General features: G+C 43.3%; 1 protein-coding gene across 1 annotated transcript; it reads right to left on the reverse strand.

Annotated features, from left to right (window-relative positions):
- Positions 1-3,179: 3,179 nt before the first annotated feature.
- Positions 3,180-3,535, reverse strand: LOC123858416 (large ribosomal subunit protein eL27-like). Its single transcript, XM_045895469.2, has one exon. It carries the CDS (start codon positions 3,456-3,458, stop codon positions 3,210-3,212), a length of 249 nt encoding a protein of 82 aa, XP_045751425.1. The 5' UTR covers positions 3,459-3,535; the 3' UTR covers positions 3,180-3,209.
- Between the last annotated feature and the right edge of the window lie 15,233 nt (positions 3,536-18,768).

Consider the following 18,768-nt stretch of genomic DNA (forward strand, 5'->3'; position numbering starts at 1 on the left):
TAGATTCAAACCACTCAGAATAAAATAGAGTAAAATCATTATTTTAAATTATGTAGAGTAGCTATTGATTTCGGTATTCGAATATAGCCGCTGTGACAAAGACTCCCAAATGGCAATGCCTTAGGAAGATGGAAGTTTTGTTTTCTCTGCAGGCCATCTAGGCCTGGCCAGGTGGCTCTGCAATCATCGGGAAGCCAGAATTCTGCCCGGGTAGGAGAGTATCATGGTCATGAGCACAGGTCCTAGTGCCACACTGCCCAGGTTTAAATTATGGGTCTGCCACTTATGAGCAGCTGTGTGACCCTGGGCATGCTACTTAATTTCTTCGTGCTTGAGTTTCACCATCTGTAAAATGGGGCATAATACAGCACCCGAGGGAAGGAGCATAATGTTCCCTCAAAGATGTGCGTTCCCTAATCCCTAGGAATTGTGAATGTTATCTCATATGGCAAAGAAGACTTTGCAGAAGTGATTCAGTGAAGATTCTTGAGAGGGGGATATTATCCTGGACTGCTCCAGTGGGCCCAATGTAATCACAAGGGTCCTTAGAAGAAGGAGGCAGGAGGGGCGCCTGTGTGGCTCAGTCGATTAAGCAATTAAGCGTCTGATTCCTGGTTTCAGCTCAGGTCATGATCTCAGGGTCGTGAGATTGAGCCTGGCATTGGGCTCCTTGCTCAGTGCAGAGTCTGCTTGAGATTTTCTGTCTCTCCCTCTCCATCTGCCCCTCCCCCTGCTCACGTGTTCTCTAAATTAAATAAATAAATAAATAAATAAATAAAATCTCTAAAAAAAAAAAGAGGCAGGAACTCAAAATAGTAATCAGAGATGTGATGATGGAAGCGAGAGACTGTAGTGACATGGGAAAGGGACCATGAGCCAAGGAATGCAGGTGCCGCTGGAAGCTGAAAATACAAGGAAATAAATTCTCTCCTGAGTCTCCAGAAAGAAACAGTCTAGCCGACACATTGATTTTAAACTTCTGAGCTCCAGAACTGTAAGAGAATACATTTGTGTCCTTCTGAGACGCTGGGTTTCTGGTATTTTGTTATAGCTGTCATGGGAAATGAATACACATCGTTGTTAGGTTAAAGGAGCTCATATATGCCAAGCACTTAGAGAACTGCCCGACACAGAGTTAACATATATATGTAAGTGTTAGCTATTATTGTTTATGGTAAAACTCTTGGCCTGGGTCAGAGATGGCCAAGCACGCCCGTATTCCAGCTCATGGAGAGGCATGCCCGTTCTGTTTGCATCCAGTTGGCCTGAATGGGGTCACCTGATGCCATGTGGCTGCGAGGGAGCCTGGGGAATAGACTGTTCCTCCGGGTAGCCACGTGCCCAGTGAAATGCAAGGATTCTAGGAATAAGGGAAGGAGGGCGGGTGGGTACTGAGCTAACAATGTCTGGCACCATGCCCAACTATGAAAGATGAGAAGTTTGGCAAAGGTACCATGCCTCCGGAGTTTGGTTAGATACCCATTTTCAGCTCTTCTTTCTTGTGCCATCTAATTTTGACTCCTGCTGTGCAAGATGAGACATCCTTTATCACACTTGCCCTCCCTCCTCCTAAATCTTCTTGCTAAACCACTAGTTCTGTATCCAGAGTGAAAGTGTTCTGGTTTTGTGTGTTGTCCGTCTCTGAATTTCAAAAATTGAAAATCAATAGTGTTTTTTAAAAATATTATGATTATGTAAACATTAGTCTCTGAAGAGCTAACGAGCATCCAGGGACCCATAGAGAAGGAACTATGGGGCGCCTGGGTGGCCCAGTCATTAAGCATCTGATTTCGGCTCAGGTCATGATCCCAGGGTCCTGGGATCGAGCCCCGCATCGGGCTCCCTGCTCCGCGGGAAGCCTGCTTCTCCCTCTCTCTCTCCCCCTGCTTGTGTTCCCTCTCTCGCTGTGTCTCTCTCTGTCAAATAAATAAATAAAATCTTAAAAAAAAAAAAGAGAGAGAGAGAAGGAACTATAGTCTTATGATTTAAATGCTGCCTGAAGGGGAAGTGCTCCAGGCTTCAAGTTCAAATGTATTTTCCCACGCTCCCTCAATATTCGAAGTCATGTTATATTTTAATTCCCTTCATATTTGGACCATGACTTTCTTATACGAGTTTTTGTTCTCCTGGAGTTTCGAATTGCTTTTCTCTTTTCTTCTTGAGAAAAGAAACATATGCCTTTTTAATCGGTCATTAAAATCTCCCAGCTTCTTAATTACATTATTTGTTGAATGAAGCCCATTTTCTTCTTGAAGACACTTTTCTCCAAACCCTCTGACTTCCTGTTCTAATTTTGACTGATGGCTTTATGGACCTCTGGTATTTCTACTCATTACACTTGTGGGTCAGTTCTACTGCTGGGTGAATCTGGTCTCTCTTTCTTGGGGTTTGTCTCTGTTTTCCTGGAGTATATCTTCAAATAACATTTTTAAAGGGGGTGCATGGAAGGAAAGCCTTCCGAATCTTTGCATGTCTGAAAATGTTTTTAATTTGTCCTTACTCTTCCTGAGTGGGAAGATCAATCCGCAGGCTTCATTTTAGGGCATGCGGAAAGGGGGCAGACAGGCAAGAGGGCACCCAGGTTCCCACCCTGGGCCAACATAAGGAGAGATTTACTTTAGACACCAACGCTCTGAGTAGGAATTCTGGTCCTTTTGAAAAAGATCACTCAATTTCTTTAGAAAGTGGTTCTCTCTTACTTTTTTTTTAATTAGAGAAGGGAAGGGGCAGAGGGAAAGGGAGAGAGAGAATCCCAAGCAGGCTCCACGCCCAGCACAGAGCATGACCTCGGCCTCAATCTCACAACCTTGAGATCATGACCTTGAGATCGTGACCTGAGCCGAAATCATGAGTCAGATGTTTAACCGACTAAGCCACCCAGGTGCCCCCTCTCACTTTTTAATCTCTCCCTTCTCTGTATGTTCCTAATGTGTAGTGGATTTTTTTTTGCAGGGGATTGTTAGTGGCCAGTGCTGGCTTGTTATTCATTAAACAGGCCTTTCCTTGAATTATTTCCTAACTTTGGTTAGTCTCATACCACCATCCCAATTTTTGCCATATCTTCTTACTACCTGTGTTAATATTTACTTTTTTTTTTTTTTTTGTATTTTTAATGACTGAAACAAAATAGATCTAAAACCGCAGCTTCTGGAAGAATCATTTGTTCTCACCAGTTGGTACCTCTCTTCGAACTTGACCTTGGCCTCTTGTCAGGTCTTGCCTTTAAGAGCAGGGTCTCTGAAGACATCCTTATTGATGACAGTTTTGTCCAAGGGGATGTCCACAGAGTACCTTGTGGGCATGAAGTGACTGTGGTTATAAACTTCCACAAAAGATTTGATCTTTGACCTCCTGATGGTTTTCTTCTTGCCCATGGCAGCTGTCACTTTGTGGGGACAGCGGTCAATTCCAGCCACCAGAGCATGGCTGTAGGGATGGTCTGAGGTGTTATCATCCATGTTCTTTACGATGACCGGGAGTAGGGTCTGGCCAGGACCAGCACCACCTTCCCGGGTTTCATGAACTTGCCCACCTCAAGCCTACAGTAGAAAGAATATTTACTTATGGTATTATTTTTATTTAAATTGACTATGCTAGTCCTACACCATCGCTAGCAAACTGCAAATTTGATGTTATAGTTGTAGCTCTTGTTGTTTGTACTTATACAGTTATATTTTCTAATCTATATACATCATTCTTAAGATAACAGAGGCTTATTTATTTGCCACCAAATAGCATCCACAGCGATGGTGCTTGCGCCATACTTTGCAAAATATTTCTCTAGTTAATTACTGTGTTGATTACTGGCCAATCAATTGCCTGAGCTTTCTGCCACTTTGGGCTTCCAAGGAGGTCTCCTTTCAATAGTCCCTCTCCTCCTTGGCCTGATTCTGATATGCTGGGAATAAAGTAAAACAGTAATTATTATTGATGATGTAAAGTGAAGACTGCAAAGGCCTTGGCTTAGGGTGGGAGCTGCGGGACCTTCTAATTGAACCTCCTTCACCGCCTGCAGGAGCAGATGGTCGGGCCCTCCTCTCACAGGGAGCGGCTCACAGTCTCAGTCCTGCCTCTCCCATCCACTCGGGGTGGCACGTGGCTATAACAATCAAGTACCTTGGGGCGTCTGGGTGGCTCAGATGGTTAAGCATCTGCCTTCAGCTTGGGTCATGATCCCAGGGTCCTGAAATCGAGCCCCACGTCCGGCTCTTTGCTCAGCAGGGAGCCTGCTTCTCCCTCTCCCTCTGCTTCTCCCCCTGCTCATGCTCTCTCTCTCTGTATCTCTGTCTCGAATGAATAAATAAAATCTTTAAAAAAAAAAAAACAATCAAGTACCTTGGGCTCAGGTACGTATTCAGAGAGCAAGCAGTCCATATCTTATCCAAATTGCTCCAAAAAGTAGAAAAAGAGGGACAACTACCCATTGCATTTTCTGTGGCTAGTAGAACCTTAATATTCAATTTAGACAAGGAAGTTTGAGACAAGATCTTAGGTCAGGGACACCTGGGTGGCTCAGTCGGTTAAGTGTCTGTCTTCAGTCCAGGTCATGATTCCAGGGTCCTGGGATCGAGTCCTGCATTGGGCTCCCTGATCAGTGGGGAGTCTGTTTCTCCCTCTCCCTCTGTCTGCTGTTCCCCCTGCTTGTGCTCGTGCTCTCTCTCTCTCTCTGTCAAATAAATAAATAAAATCTTAAAAAAAAAAAGATCTTAGGTCAATCTCAATTATGAACATAGATTCAAACATCCTAAATAGAAAGCTACCAAACTAAATACAGCAACATATTTAAAAATGCATAATGACCAAGTTGGATTTATTCCATAAATGCAAGAATATTTCAACATTAGAAAATTATTATTTTAAGTCTCGGCGCCTGGGTGGCTCAGTCAGTTAAGTGTCAGACTCTTGGTTTCTGCTCAGGTCATGATCTCAGGGTGATGAGGTCAAGCCCAGCGTGGGGCACTCAGTGTGGAGTCTGCTTGAGATTCTTTCCCCTTCCCCCTCTCCCTCTTGCTCTGTTCCTCCCCACTCACCCGTGCTCTCTCGATCTCAAATAAATAAATAAATAAAATCTTTTTTAAAAAAAGGAAATTATTATTATTTTTAAATATTTGTTTATTTTAGAGAAAGAGAAAGCAAGCGGGGGGGAGGGGCAGAGGAAGAGGGAGACAGAGAATCTTAAGCAGACTCTGTGCTGAACACAGAGCCTGACATGAGGCTCAATGCAGGGCTGATCCCCCGACCCTGAGATCATGACCCCAGCAGAAACCAACAGCTGGACGTTTAACGGACTGAGCCACCCAGGTGCCCTTATTATTATTATTTTTTTTTTTTAAGATTTTATTTATTTATTTGACAGAGAGAGACACAGCGAGAGAGGGAACACCAGCAGGGGGAGGGGGAGAAGGAGAAGCAGGCTCCCCGCCGAGCAGGGAGCCCAATGTGGGACTCGATCCCAGGGCCCTGGGATCATGACCTGAGCCGAAGGCAGTCGCTTAACCGACTGAGCCACCCAGGCACCCCTTATTATTATTTTTTAAAGATGTTATTTATTTATTTGAGAGAAAGAGAGCATGAGAGAGGGGAGGGTCAGAGGGAGAAGCAGACTCCCTGCTGAGCAGGGAGCCTGATGTGGGACTCAATCCTGGGACTCCAGGATCATGACCTGAGCTGAAGGCAGTCGCTTAACCAACTGAGCCACCCAGGCGCCCTTATTATTTTAAGTCTCAACATTAACGGATTAAAAGACACAAAAATCCTATGATCACATAAAACAGATGGAGAAAGTGCATTTGATAAAATAAAGCAGTTTATAAAAATTCTTGGCAAACTAGGACTAGGAGGGAACTTCCTTAATGTGATACTTTGGTAAAGGGTATTTTTCTAGAACCTGCAGTAAAAGTACCACTTAATGATAAAAACTTAAAAGAATTTACTTTAAAATGAGAAACCTAAAAAGGATATTCACTATCTCTATTTCTGTTCAAAGCTACCCTGGATTCCTTAGCCTGTGCAATAAGGGAAACAAAAGGAAATAAATGGTACAAACTTTTGAAAAGGAAGAAACAAAATGGTCATCATGTATTTGTAGATCATGTGATTGTCTACCTAGAAAATCAAAGAGATTCTACAAGCAAGCTGTTAAAATTATTGAGAGGATTCATGTTGAGAGACAATATTCCATGGGTCAGTTGCATTTCTGGATGCTTTGCAAACAGAGACTCTAACTGACCTTTTGTTTGGGACTATCTTTTTTTTTGGCGGGGGCGGGAGGATGGAGACAATCTCTTCAAGGATGTTTATATCAACCATCTTCAGAACATAGAGTAATTATCTCCCTCCGGAGCAGAAGGCAGATTTGCTTATTGTCCAGTGTATTGAAGATAATGTCTTCCTCTGCAGCAAAGAGCTCAGTGTTCTTCAGTGAATATGCAAACCTGTTGAGTCCATGTGCAGCACCCCTGTGGGACTTGGGGAGCCAGAGGAGTTGCTGGCCCAAACATGAGGCACATGCTTCTTGCTGAGCCATGAGCAATGATGTCCTTTGTCTCTGACCCAGAAGTCTCATGTCTTCTGCGGCATCCCTGATACTGTGGTAGCTAAGAGTCTGACTGGGGTAAAATCCCAGACCCTTTACATTCTGGATGGTTCAGCCATCTCACTTTTAAATATCAATGACAGACAACATGTGCTATTTATAAAAGGCACAAAAGCCCTTAAGTGCCCAAGAATAAATCTAAGAGATGTGCAAGATGTTTATAGAGAAAATTAGAAGGCTTGATTGATGGTCATTCAAGAGACACAGAGAAATAGAGAGGTATAACCTGCTTGTAGAAGGAGGGACTTGACTGTAAAGACATGAATTCTCCCCAAATTAATCTATAAATTTATTTCAATGTCAAAGGGTTAAATAAAGGGGCGCCTGGGTGGCTCAGTCATTGAGTGTCTGCCTTTGGCTCAGGTCATGATCCCAGGGTCCTGGGATTGAGCCCTGCATCGGGCTCCCTGCTCGGCAGGAAGCCTGCTTCTCCCTCTCCCACTCCCCCTGCTTGTGTTCCTTCTCTCGCTGAGTCTCTCTCTGTCAAATAAATAAAATCTTTAAAAAAAAAAGGTTAAATAAAGTGTTTTTTAAATTAATATTTTTGGAAACATTATCCTAAAGTCATATGAAGGAACAGCCAAGGGTAGCCAAGCAACCTTGAAGAAAATGAACACAGTGAGGAGAATCACCCTTCAGATGTCAGGACTTATCCAACTAAAGTAATTGAGACGGGGAGATATTGGCAGAGGGATGTACAAATAAATAAATGGGACAGAATGGAGGGCTCAGAGACAGAGGTATGCAGACTGGAGGTTCAACGTAAGTCAGAAGGGGCATTTAAAACAGTTCCTTTTTTTTAATCTTTATTTTTTATAAGTAGGCTCCACATCCAGCATGGAGCCCAACACAGGGCTCAAACTCATGGCCCTGAGATCAAGATCTGAGCTGACATCAAGAGTTAGATGCTTAACCAACTGAGTCACCCAGGCGCCCCTAAACCAGTTCCTTTTATGGGGCATCTGGCTGGCTCAGTCGGTAGAGCATACAACTCTTGATCTGAGGGTCATGAGTTCAAGTCCCATGTTGGGTGTAGAGATTACTTAAAAAAAAAAACAAACTTAAACCAGTTCCTTCCAATAAATGGTGGTGCGAAAATTGGTTTTCCATGTGGAAAAAAGAGAATTGCACTCCTATATCTCTCTGATCACCAAAGTCAGTGCAGAGGGATACTACATATGAAAAAGAAAACTTTGAAATAAAAATCTTTTCTAGACCTCATGACTGAAGAATTCTTAACCAAGTTTAAGAAGCATAAACAATAAAGAAAATACTGATAGATTTGACAACATTAAAATTCCAAAGTATTGTATAGCCAAAATATACCAACGAAACAAACAAAACCCAGACCACAAGGCTGGGAGAAGATACACATATAATGAACACAATAGACAAAGCAGTGGTATCCAGGCTTCATCACGAAGTTCTACAGATCAGTAAAAAGATTACAAACAACTCAACGGAAAAACATGTATAAGATATAAATAAGTAAACAATACAAATATATGTGAAATGATGTTTAACCTTACTTGTAATTATTGGAATGCCAATTAAAACAACAACGAGATAGACTTTCAGACCTCAAGTTGGTAACACAAACAACATTTCCAGTCCGACTATATTAAGTGTTGAGGAATATGTGAAACAATGGGCCTCTTGTAAATGCTAAAGAGAGTTTTAATTATAACCACTTTGAAAAACAATCTGACAAAATCGAGTAAAGTCCAGCATGTGCGTACTCTCCAACCTAGCAATTCAATTCTGGACATAAATCCCAGCTCTTGACAAGTACAAGAATGTTCATTACAACACTATGTAGAGTGGAAAATTGGAAACAACAGAATAATGTACAAGCCAATCTTGTTAGAGCTACAAAGTAGACAGTTAAGATGAACGAACTGGAGAGATATATATTGATTGATAGGCTGCCCCTAACATTTATGAGGCCCAGGGCAAGGGTAATCTGGCGGCTGAGGACCCTCTTCTATTCTCTTCCCACTCTGGCTCCATCCTACACAATGAGGAACCTCACGCACACATGCTTGTGGACTCTTCAGTCTATTTGTCCCAACTCCGTCCACGAACCCCACCCTCCCACAACTGCCACCCTGGCCAGCCCTTAGAATTAGGGTGGATTTGGCTGCGTGGTCACCTCAGGAGGAAAACTCTAGGGAAATTACTGCCCTGGCCTTGGAAAGAGGCTCTGGGCCATGGGGGCAGAGGAAATCCAGGATTCAGGGTTTAGAAGAAGGAGAGCAGGATTGTGGGTGGGTCTTGACTCCTTAACCCATGGAGGAGGGCCGGGGGTGGGGTCCAGGGTCCCAGGTGCCCGAGTCTAAGAGAGGTGCTGTGTGTTAACATGGACGAACCTCATGATATTGCACAGAAAAGGCAGAGAGACGTGCAGCATATGATACATCATATGAAGATTTAAAACAGGCAAAACAGTACTGTCGACCGCTCAAGGATATGCACAAAAGGAGCAAAGTTATAAAAGCTTGCATGGGGGCGCCAGGGTGGCTCAGTCGGTTAAGCATCTGCCTTTGGCTCAGGTCATGATGCCAGGGGCCTGGGATCGAGCCCCGCATCGGGCTCCCTGCTCAGCGGGAACCCTGCTTCTCCGTCTCCCTGCCGCTCCTCCAGCTTGTGCGAGCTCTTTCTCTCTGTCAAATAAATAAATAGAATCTTTAAAACAAACAAAAACCTTTAAAAAAAAAAAACAACAAACAAAATCGTGAGCCGAACACCGAGCTAGGAGGGGTACACATTTCAAGTGGGCATTACCTCAGGCACATGTGGGTTCAGCACCACAACCAGGAGCTGATGCGGCCGGAGCAGGATGGGGAAACCACCGAGGTTCCTCCTTTGCACGGGGACCTTGCAAGGGAGTTAAAATGGTTTCAGGGCCGCCGCTCTCCCCAGCTCTTAGATACAGTAATCTCAAAATTAAAAAAAAAAATTTTTTTAATCACCTCCAACAGACCTACATTAAAAGAACTTCCAAAGATGCACTTTGGAATGCAGAAAAATGATCAAAGAAGACAACTGTGAGATGAAGGAATGTTGAGAAAGAGCAGTGATAACCATGTAGGGAAGCCTAAACAAACATATGGCATTTTGAGCATGAAAGCAAATTTGTGGACCGAGAAAAGGACAGACAGAAATGAACGTTGGAAGGGGCAGGTGGAAGGGATGGATATCAGGGTTAGTGTTCCGAGGTGCTCTTACCGTTTGGCAGGACGGTGGGGATACTGAATATAAGCCGGGCTAAGGGTGCAAGGTGAAGTTTAAGGGAGTCACTCAAAGAATAGGAAGAGGATCAATGACTCCCAAACCAGCAGACAGAAAAAGTGGAATAAGAAAACAAACACCTGGGTGGCTCAGTTTGTTAAGCGCCTGCCTTCGGCTCAGGTCATAATCCCGGCGTCCTGGGATCGAGTCCCCCATCGGGCTCCCTGCTCAGCGGGGAGCCTGCTTCTCTGCCCCTCCCCCTGCTCATGCTCTCTCTCTCTCTCACTTGCTCTAAGTAAATAAATAAATATATATTTATATAAAATTTAAAAAAAACAGTCTACTTTTAAAAAGGCAAGGAAGGAGAACGCAATGTAGAGCAAAGGTGAGACAAACAGAAAGCAAAAGGTAATGTGGTAGATACAAGCTATATTTTAGTAGTAATAATAAATCGACAATACACAGTTCTAAGTGGGATAGTTTAAAACACCTCTCTTTATTATTGAGTGCTGTTTCTAATCAAAAAAAAATTAGGAAAGGCATGGAAGGTTTGAACAGCACAGTAAACAAGCTCAACTTACTGACATAAAGAGAAGCCAATGCCCAACACTCATTCTTCCCAAGCACACGCGGACCATTTAACAAACACTGAGCCACATTCTAGGCCATAAAGCAAGTCTTACACACCAGTCACACACACCATTATCTCTGACCAAAATGCTTTTTTTTTTTTAATTTTTTTTTTTAAAGATTTTATTTACTTATTCATGAGAGAGAGAGAGAGAGGCAGAGGGAGAAGCAGACTTCCCGCAGAGCGGGGAGCCCAATGCGGGACTCGATCCCAGGACTCCAGGATCATGACCTGAGCCGAAGGCAGACGCTTAACCATCTGAGCCACCCAGGCGCCCTGACCAAAATGCTTTTAAGAATTGATAGCAAGAAACTATTCCATCATGTTTGGAAATGTAAAAACACACTTCTGGAGACAACCCAAATGTTCATCAGCAGTCAAATGCATGAATAAGTTGTAGTATGTTCATACAATGGGATGCTACACCCCAAAACACATCATACACAAGCACATACACACAGCTATTATAACAGGCGATGACACGGAGGAAGCTCACAGACGGAATGTTGAGGGAAAGAAGCCAGAAAGAGTAAATACTCCATAATTCTATTTGCATGAAACTTAAAAGCAGACAAAATTGGGGCACCTGGGTGGCTCAGTCATTAAGCGTCTGCCTTTGGCTCAGGTCATGATCTCAGAGGCCTGGGATGGAGTCCCGCATCGGGGTCCCTGCTCCAGCGGGGAGTGAGGTTCTCCCTCTGCCTCTCTCCCCAGCTCACGCTCACTCTCTCACTCGCTTGCTCTCTCTCTCTCAAATAAATAAATGAAATCTTTAAAAAAAATTTTTTTAAAGCAGACAAAATTAATCTACAATGACAAAAGTCAGAATAGTGGTTTTCTCTGGGACAATGGGGGTGATGATTGACAGGGATGCTGAAAAAGTCTATACCTTAAATTAAAAAGAACCAGAGAATAAACCTGATGAAAGCAGGACAAAGAAATGATGAAGATGAGAGCAAAACTTAATAAAACAGAAAACAAAGATACAACTGAGAGGATTAATGAAGCCAAAAGTGAGTTCTTTGAAAAGATTAATAAAATAGTAAAACCTCCGAGGCTGATCAATATATATAAAAGGAAAGGCACAAATAAGTAAATACTAAGAATGAAAAGGATATGATCACTACAGATCCAGGAGAGATTTAAAAGAACAATCTGAACAACTATTTCTTTAGTATTATGTTTTATTTCTCATTTTCATTCCTTAAGTCAGTTTTGATTACTTATATTTTGTAGATATTTACCCACTGCATCTTCATTTTCCAATTTATTTGTACAAAGTTTTTCTTATGGTGAAAAAAAAATCTTTCTCTAGCTAACTCCCTCTTTTCATTATCTATTTGGGCCTTTTCTCTTTTTTCTTAATCAGTCCTGCTACAAATGTATCTTTTTATTAGTCATTTGCTTTATCGATCATCTGTGTTGGTTCTTTGTTTTCTGTTTTATTGATTTTTTTCTCTTATCTTTATTATTTCCTGCTACTGGGGGGCGGCATTATTATGCTTTCTCTCGCGTCCTAAATTGAATGCTCAAGTCACTAATGTGCAATCTTTATTAAGGCGCAATCTTTAATATAGGCATTTAAAAGGATGCACATCCCCTCAAGGACTGTTTTAGCTGCACTGAAATTTCAAAATGTAATTCTTTCGTTGTCAACCAGTTCTTATATTTTGTATTTTTCTTTGTCCCATTAAGTATTTGGAGATTTGATTTTAATTTTTTTTAATTTTTTAAAAAGATTTTTATTTATTTATTTGACAGAGAGAGAGAGAGAGAGAGGAAGCACAAGCAGGGGGAGTGGCAGGCAGAGGCAGAGGGAGAAGCAGGCTCCCCGCTGAGCAAGGAGCCCGATGCGGGGCTCGATCCTAAGACCCTGGGATCATGACCTGAGCCGAAGGCAGACACTTAGCGACTGAGCCACCCAGGCGCCTTTCAAACATAAGTTTACCTTTTTGTTATCGTTTTCTCATTTTAGTGGATTGTGGTCGTAGAAAATGGTCTATGTGACATCAGTTCACTCCTTGGCAGACTTGCTTCATGACCTAGTATGGGAACAATTTCTGTAAATGTTCTCACACTGGATGAAAAGAATGCCAATTTTTCTGTTTGATCAAGCTTCTTAATTGTGTTATTCAAATATTCTACATATTTACTAATCTTATGGCCACTTGATTTAGTAACTATGGAGAAAGGAAAGATAAGATCCTCAGGAGGATTATGGATCCATCCATGTCTCTTTGAAATTGCCTCAAGTTTCACTTCCTATCAGGGGTCATCAAACTATGTGGTCTGTGAACCAAATTTGGCCCACTCCTTGTTTTTATAAATAAAGTTTTATTGGAACGCAGCCATGTTCATTTGTTTATGCATTCTCTGTGACTTTTTTCTTGCTACAATGGCAAAGTTGAGTAGTTGAACAGAGGCTGGATGGCCTACGATGTCTAAAATATTTACTATCTGTCCTTTTACAGAAGTTTGCTGACTCTGCTTTATATATTTTTATTTTTTTAATTTTATTTAGATCTTATTTACTTATTTGAGAGAGAGAGAGAGAGAAAGAGCACAAAAGGAAAGGGAGAAGCAGACTCTCTGCTGAGCAGAGCGCCTGACGCAGGGCTTGATCCCAGGACCCTGGGATAACCTGAGCTGAAGGCAGATGCTTAACTGACTGAGCCACCCAGGTGCCCCCAGACTCTGCTTTATATAATCTATGGGCTAGGCTGTTAGGTTCAAAGAAGGTTCAAAGAAGTTCAGAATTATATCTCCCTGGTACATTTTTCTTGTTAATCATTATGTAAGGACGCTCTTATCCATAATGATGCCTTTTAACTTAAAGTCCATTTCGTCTGCTATTTATAAAGCTACACCAGCTCCCTTTGGCTTGGTATTTGCCTGCTGTGCCTATTAGAAATGCTTTTAGTTGCAAGTAACAAACCCAACTACAGAGCCTGAAATAAATTGGGCTATGTTTTCTTTAAGTAACAAAAACCCGAAGTCAGGCCATTGTTGGCATTATCTTAGCTGCTTCATGATGTCATCAGGTACCCAGGCTTGCTCGGTGTCTCCTCTCCATCAGCATTAGCCTGCGGGCCTTGGTGCTCACAGTTATGTCAAGATTGCAAAAAGGGCTGCTGCATGTTGAGGCATTGTGTCCATGCACCAGGCAGAAGGAGAAAGGAAAAAAGCACTTCCCAGATTTCCCTTTACATCCCAGTTTCCAGAACAGGGGCACATGAGCATCTTTTCCCTAATCACCGAAAGGAGAGAAAAGAGGTTCTACAATTGGCTTCAACCAAATCGTGATTCATCCTCTGCGGCTCGTACTTTGACATCACGAGAAAATTAACTGGGGCTGGGGGACAGACACTCCTCCTGGACCAATAGATTTCTGCCTAGTCCCTGAAAAAAACTGGGCGTCCTCAGTAGCGAAGTGCAAAAGGTTTCAGGCACGTTGTTGGTCAGACAATGGATGGTGTCTTTTTTCATATCTTTGCTTTCAGTATTTCCATAGCTCTGTTTTATTTTTTTTATTTTTTATTTTTTTTAAAGATTTTATTCATTTATTTGAGAGAGAATGAGATAGAGAGAGCATGGGGGGGGGGGGAGGGTCAGTGGGAGAAGCAGACTCCCCGCTGAGCCGGGAGCCCGATGCGGGACTCGATCCCGGGACTCCAGGATCATGACCTGAGCCGAAGGCAGTCGCTTAACCAACTGAGCCACCCAGGCGCCCTCTGTTTTAGATATGTCTCTCATGAACAGCAAGCATACAGCTCAATTATGGGTTTTCTTTCCCTCTGATAATCTAGCAACTGGTGAAACCAGTCCATTTACATTTGTTGTGATTACCGGCTTTTAAAATTTTATTTCTAAATCCTCTTTTGTGTTTTCCATTTACCACGTGTATCATTACCCCCAAACTGAGCCTTTCAAAACAACAAACATTTATTATCTCACCTCATTTCTTAGGGTCAGGAATCTGGGAACCACGTAGCCAGGTGATTCTGGCCCAGGGTGTCTGGGAGGGTGCAGTCAAGCTGTCGGCTGGGCTATAGCCATCTGAAGGGTCTGTTGAGGATCTGCTTCCAAGTTCATTCCCATGGCTAGGGGCAGGAGGCTTCAGTTCCTCGCCCCTTGAACTTCTCCATGCTTGTGACATGGCTTGTGATATGGCCTCCCTTGAGTGAGCGATCCAAGAGATAACACACACACAGCAACCAAAAATGAAAGTCATGGGTCTTTTCTATTAGGGTTGCCAGAGTTAGCCAATAAAAATACAGGATGCCCAGTTAAATTTAAATTTCAGATAATATTTCAATATTTGCACAGGCTATATTTATACTAAAAAATAATTCATTGCTTATTCAAAATTTAAATTTAACTGGTCTTCCTGAATTTTATCTGGCAGCCCTATTTATAACCTGATCTTGGAAGCAAAACTGGCGACATAATTTGTGGCGTCCCTTATTAAAAAATTATTAGGGGAGCACCTGGGTGGCTCAGTCGTTAAGCATCTGCCTTCTGCTCAGGTCATGATCCTGGGGTCCTGGGATTGAGCCCCGTGTCGGGCTCCCTGCTCGGCAGGAAGCCTGCTTCTCCCTCTCCCCTACTTGTGTTCCCTCTCTCGCTGTGTCTCTCTCTGTCAAATAAATAAATAAAATCTTTAAAAAAAATAAAATAAAATAAAAAATGATTAGGAATTTCAAGTCAGCGAGAGCAGAGCACTAATCCAAGCATGGAGCCCTTCTGGGGACAGTGCCCTTTGTGAAAGCATGGGTTGTACTCCCAGAAAGCCAGCCCTGCTTGGAAGTGACATACCATCACTTCTGCCATATTCTATGGCACAGGAACAAGTCACTAAGTCCCACTCACACATTAGGGGAGGAGACTTCACATGGGCATAGGTCCCAGAAGGCAGGGGTCACTGAGACCATCTTGGAAACTGGCAGCCACACCAAGTTTCTCCTTTGCTTCTTTTATTTGTCACTTCCTGCCTGGAGGTAGATGGGCTGCACTGTCTTCAATCCCTTTGTTTCCTCTCTGCGGGTTTAGAATACATTCTATTTCTGTTCTTTCATTAGTCATGCTCAGATTTTTAACATGCACACTTCAACTTAACAAAGTCTAACGTTAATCAATATCCTCCTCTAGAAGAATCAAGGGCCTTAGAATACTTTTGAACTCTGATCATAGCTTCCTGCCTATAATTTGATTGTTCCCTAGTTTTTAGTCTTACCTTGTTTATTTTATTCCTCAAATCAGTCTGTAAAATTGTTCTTATGAAGTCCATGCTCATTTGAATTTCCCATGCTTAATCTTTTTTTTTTTTTTTTGCTCTCCACTTCTTACAAGCTACTTCTTCCTTCTGGGTTCATTTCCTGGGTTTTTCTTATTATCTTCATTTGACATCCTGCCAGAATTGAAGATCCCCATGGTGTTTTTAAGTGATTTTTTTAAAAACCTTGTTTGCATCTCCAGTCCCATCCTTCCTTTTTTGTTCTCGATATTGTGTAGTATGTGTTAATAATTTGTTTATTTTATTGAGGCTTTGAAAAGAATTTACTAACCCTTTTTTAAAAGAGTTCAACTTTTTGTTGGTTTCCATGGCGGTCCTTTCTGCTTTATTATTTCCTTTTTTTGGCTCTCTTCGAGTTTTCTGATGGTCTTGTCCTAAAGTCTTGAGTTAGACACTTATTTCATTGTTGCCAATCCTTCCTGTTTTTATTATTTTTTATTTTTTTAAAGATTTTATTTATTTATTTGACACAGAGAGAGAGATAGCGAAGGCAGGAACACAAGCAGGGGGAGTGGGAGAAGGAGAAGCAGTCTTCCCACTGAGCAGGGAGCCTGATGCGGGGCTCAATCCCAGGACCCCGGGATCATGATCTGAGCCGAAGGCAGACGCTTAACAACTGAGCCACCCAGGCACCCCAATCCTTCCTGTTTTTAATAAATGCATTTCAGGCTAGAATTTTCCCTCCAAGTTCCACTTTAGCTTTATTGTTATTCAGTTTTAAATATCTTGTAATTTCCATTATGAGGTTCTCCTTATGTGGTGAATTATGCAGAAATGAGCATTTAAGTTACAAAACGTATTGGATTTCCTTGACCAACTTTTTATTGTTGGTTTCTGATTTTATGATATTGGAATTAGAGAACAGGGCAGTGATACTGATTCTTTGAAAAAATCGTCCAATTTTCTTTATGCCACCTATGTGGTATTTCTTTAAATGTTCCATTTGAGCCTGAAAACAATGGATATTCTGTGTGGGGGCTGTGAAGTTTATGTTTACCTAGGAAGGAAGCTCCTTAATTATATTGTTCAAACTTCCGTATCCTTACTAATGTTTTGCTACTTGAGCCATTGGTTTTACGAAAGTTTAATTAACACTTCCCACTTTGTTTATAGACTCATGACTTTCTCCTGACAATTCTGCCAGATTTGCTCTATATGGTTTCACCAAAATAAATATAAGTTCATGAGACACATAAATTCATGATTATTATATCTTCTTGGCAGAAGTTTTCTTTTATGATTGTATGGTTAGGGTTGGGCTGATCTTACAAAGACTCTAAAAACGGTGTTTTAAATAAGAGAGAAGTATATTTTTGTTCATTTAAAAGTCCACGGCTGGGGATCCTGTGGGGTTTTGGTAAATGGGGGCCCCAGCAGGGGATGAGACAGAGGGAAGGGGGGGAGTTGAGGTATTTATTCCCCAGCTCTCCCTGAGGGCACCTCTGCTCTGGAAGCTCTTTCCATCTGAGTCCTGGTCACCTCTGACCCTGAAGGTCTACGGCTAAAAACTCTGCTGCTGCTCCCCCAGGATCTTCCCCTCTCTCCTGTGACTCCCCTACACCCTGCTTTGTCATTAGTCCCTTTGGAAATAAGCTCTGCCCCGATTTCCCTAATTAGAGCATGCCATCTGTCGCCTGTTGGGGCCCTGAGTGTTGCAGGTTAGCATCGTGTTTTTAAGTCATCCATTGGGAATCCCTTTAGGCAGGTGTGCACTCCCTGACACGTGCTGGCCACAGGCCCCACCTCTCCCTATTCTCCCACTCCTGGCTCACTCTTAGATCTGCCTACTCTCAAAGACGACTGAGGCTGAGACCCTGGGTTCATGGCTCCAGGTTAAGAGAGCCACCACATGCAGGTGTCCAGAGCATCGTCCTGCCGTGGGGAAAGGAAGCACTCAAAGCCCATCGGTAACACCCACCTTGACCATTTCAATACATGCCCAGCGTGGCTACCAGTCCAATGGCCAGAGCTGCCTCTCCCTGGACACACTCAGTATCTTGGGGTCATGGGGACTCACTTTTGTCTGAGGATGCTTCACTACATTAGATGGATCAATACTCTCACCTAATGCCCGTCAGCTGCAGCGGGGCCGCGTCAGCCTGGCCCTTTAAGGTGACTTTGGATATCTCTGCTCTGATTCATGACATACCAATTTCTTCTGTCCGACACTCAGTGGGCCCAGCTTGTTTCCCTCATTTCCTCATTCTTAGGGCAAGTCTCAATGTAGGGCTCACAGGGATAGCACAGATCACTGTTCCAATTTTACAGGCTGGGAACCTGAGATTCAGAGTGGAAAGTGAACTTCAGGGAGTCCAGGGGAGCTGGAATTTGAGCCTGGGTGTGTCTTGCTCTAAGTTAGAGGCTTTCCAAGGGAGTGTGTGTTGCTGGGGGGAGACAGGACGGCCTGAGTGGAGGCAGGAGGGGAGGATGGTGCCGCAGGTGAGGGAAACCTCAGAGCCAAAGCCTCTCCTGGCCAGGCAGGGGCACAACATCTGGGGGAGAGGTGCAGAAGGCCAACAAGACTGAGATCCATTCCCAGGTCTGCCCCTCCCTTCTCTGTCCACTTGGGCCAGTCTCCAGTCCTCACAGGGCAGTTATGAGGGAATGTATGTAAAATACACAACACACAACAGCTGCTCAGTTCCGGGAGTCCGCTTGGCTGCCTTCTCTTCACTCTCTCTCTGGGCTGTGGCAGGGCGACCTGTGGATTCGGCCACTAGGGGGCCCTGCTGCCAAGGGCGACCGGGCCCCCTGGCCCTGCCGGTGTCCATCCATTCATTCACTGATTCCTCTTCTCTCCGGACCAACAGCTCCTGTGTCTCTTCCGTGCCCAGTAGTGGATGGGCGATACCGAGAGCACAGAGAAGCCTACAGTCAGGAAGGAGTACTGTGCTGGAGAAAGTAGGGTGGGGGTGGGAGCTCAGACACCGACCATGACGATGACGATACAGAGTCAGGAAGGCTTCTCAGAGGAGGAGGCTTTTGAACCTGGCTTTCCAGGATGAGCAGTGATTTGGC

Source organism: Mirounga angustirostris, unplaced genomic scaffold (genome assembly GCF_029215605.1).
Source record: "Mirounga angustirostris isolate CCGP_5_RB_7025 unplaced genomic scaffold, mMirAng1.0.hap1 SCAF_4, whole genome shotgun sequence".
Lineage (NCBI taxonomy): Eukaryota > Metazoa > Chordata > Mammalia > Carnivora > Phocidae > Mirounga > Mirounga angustirostris.

Excerpts from the sequence above, each read along its gene's own strand:
- LOC123858416 (XM_045895469.2), bottom strand. The coding sequence starts at position 3,458 with ATGGATGATAACACCTCAGACCATCCCTACAGCCATGCTCTGGTGGCT.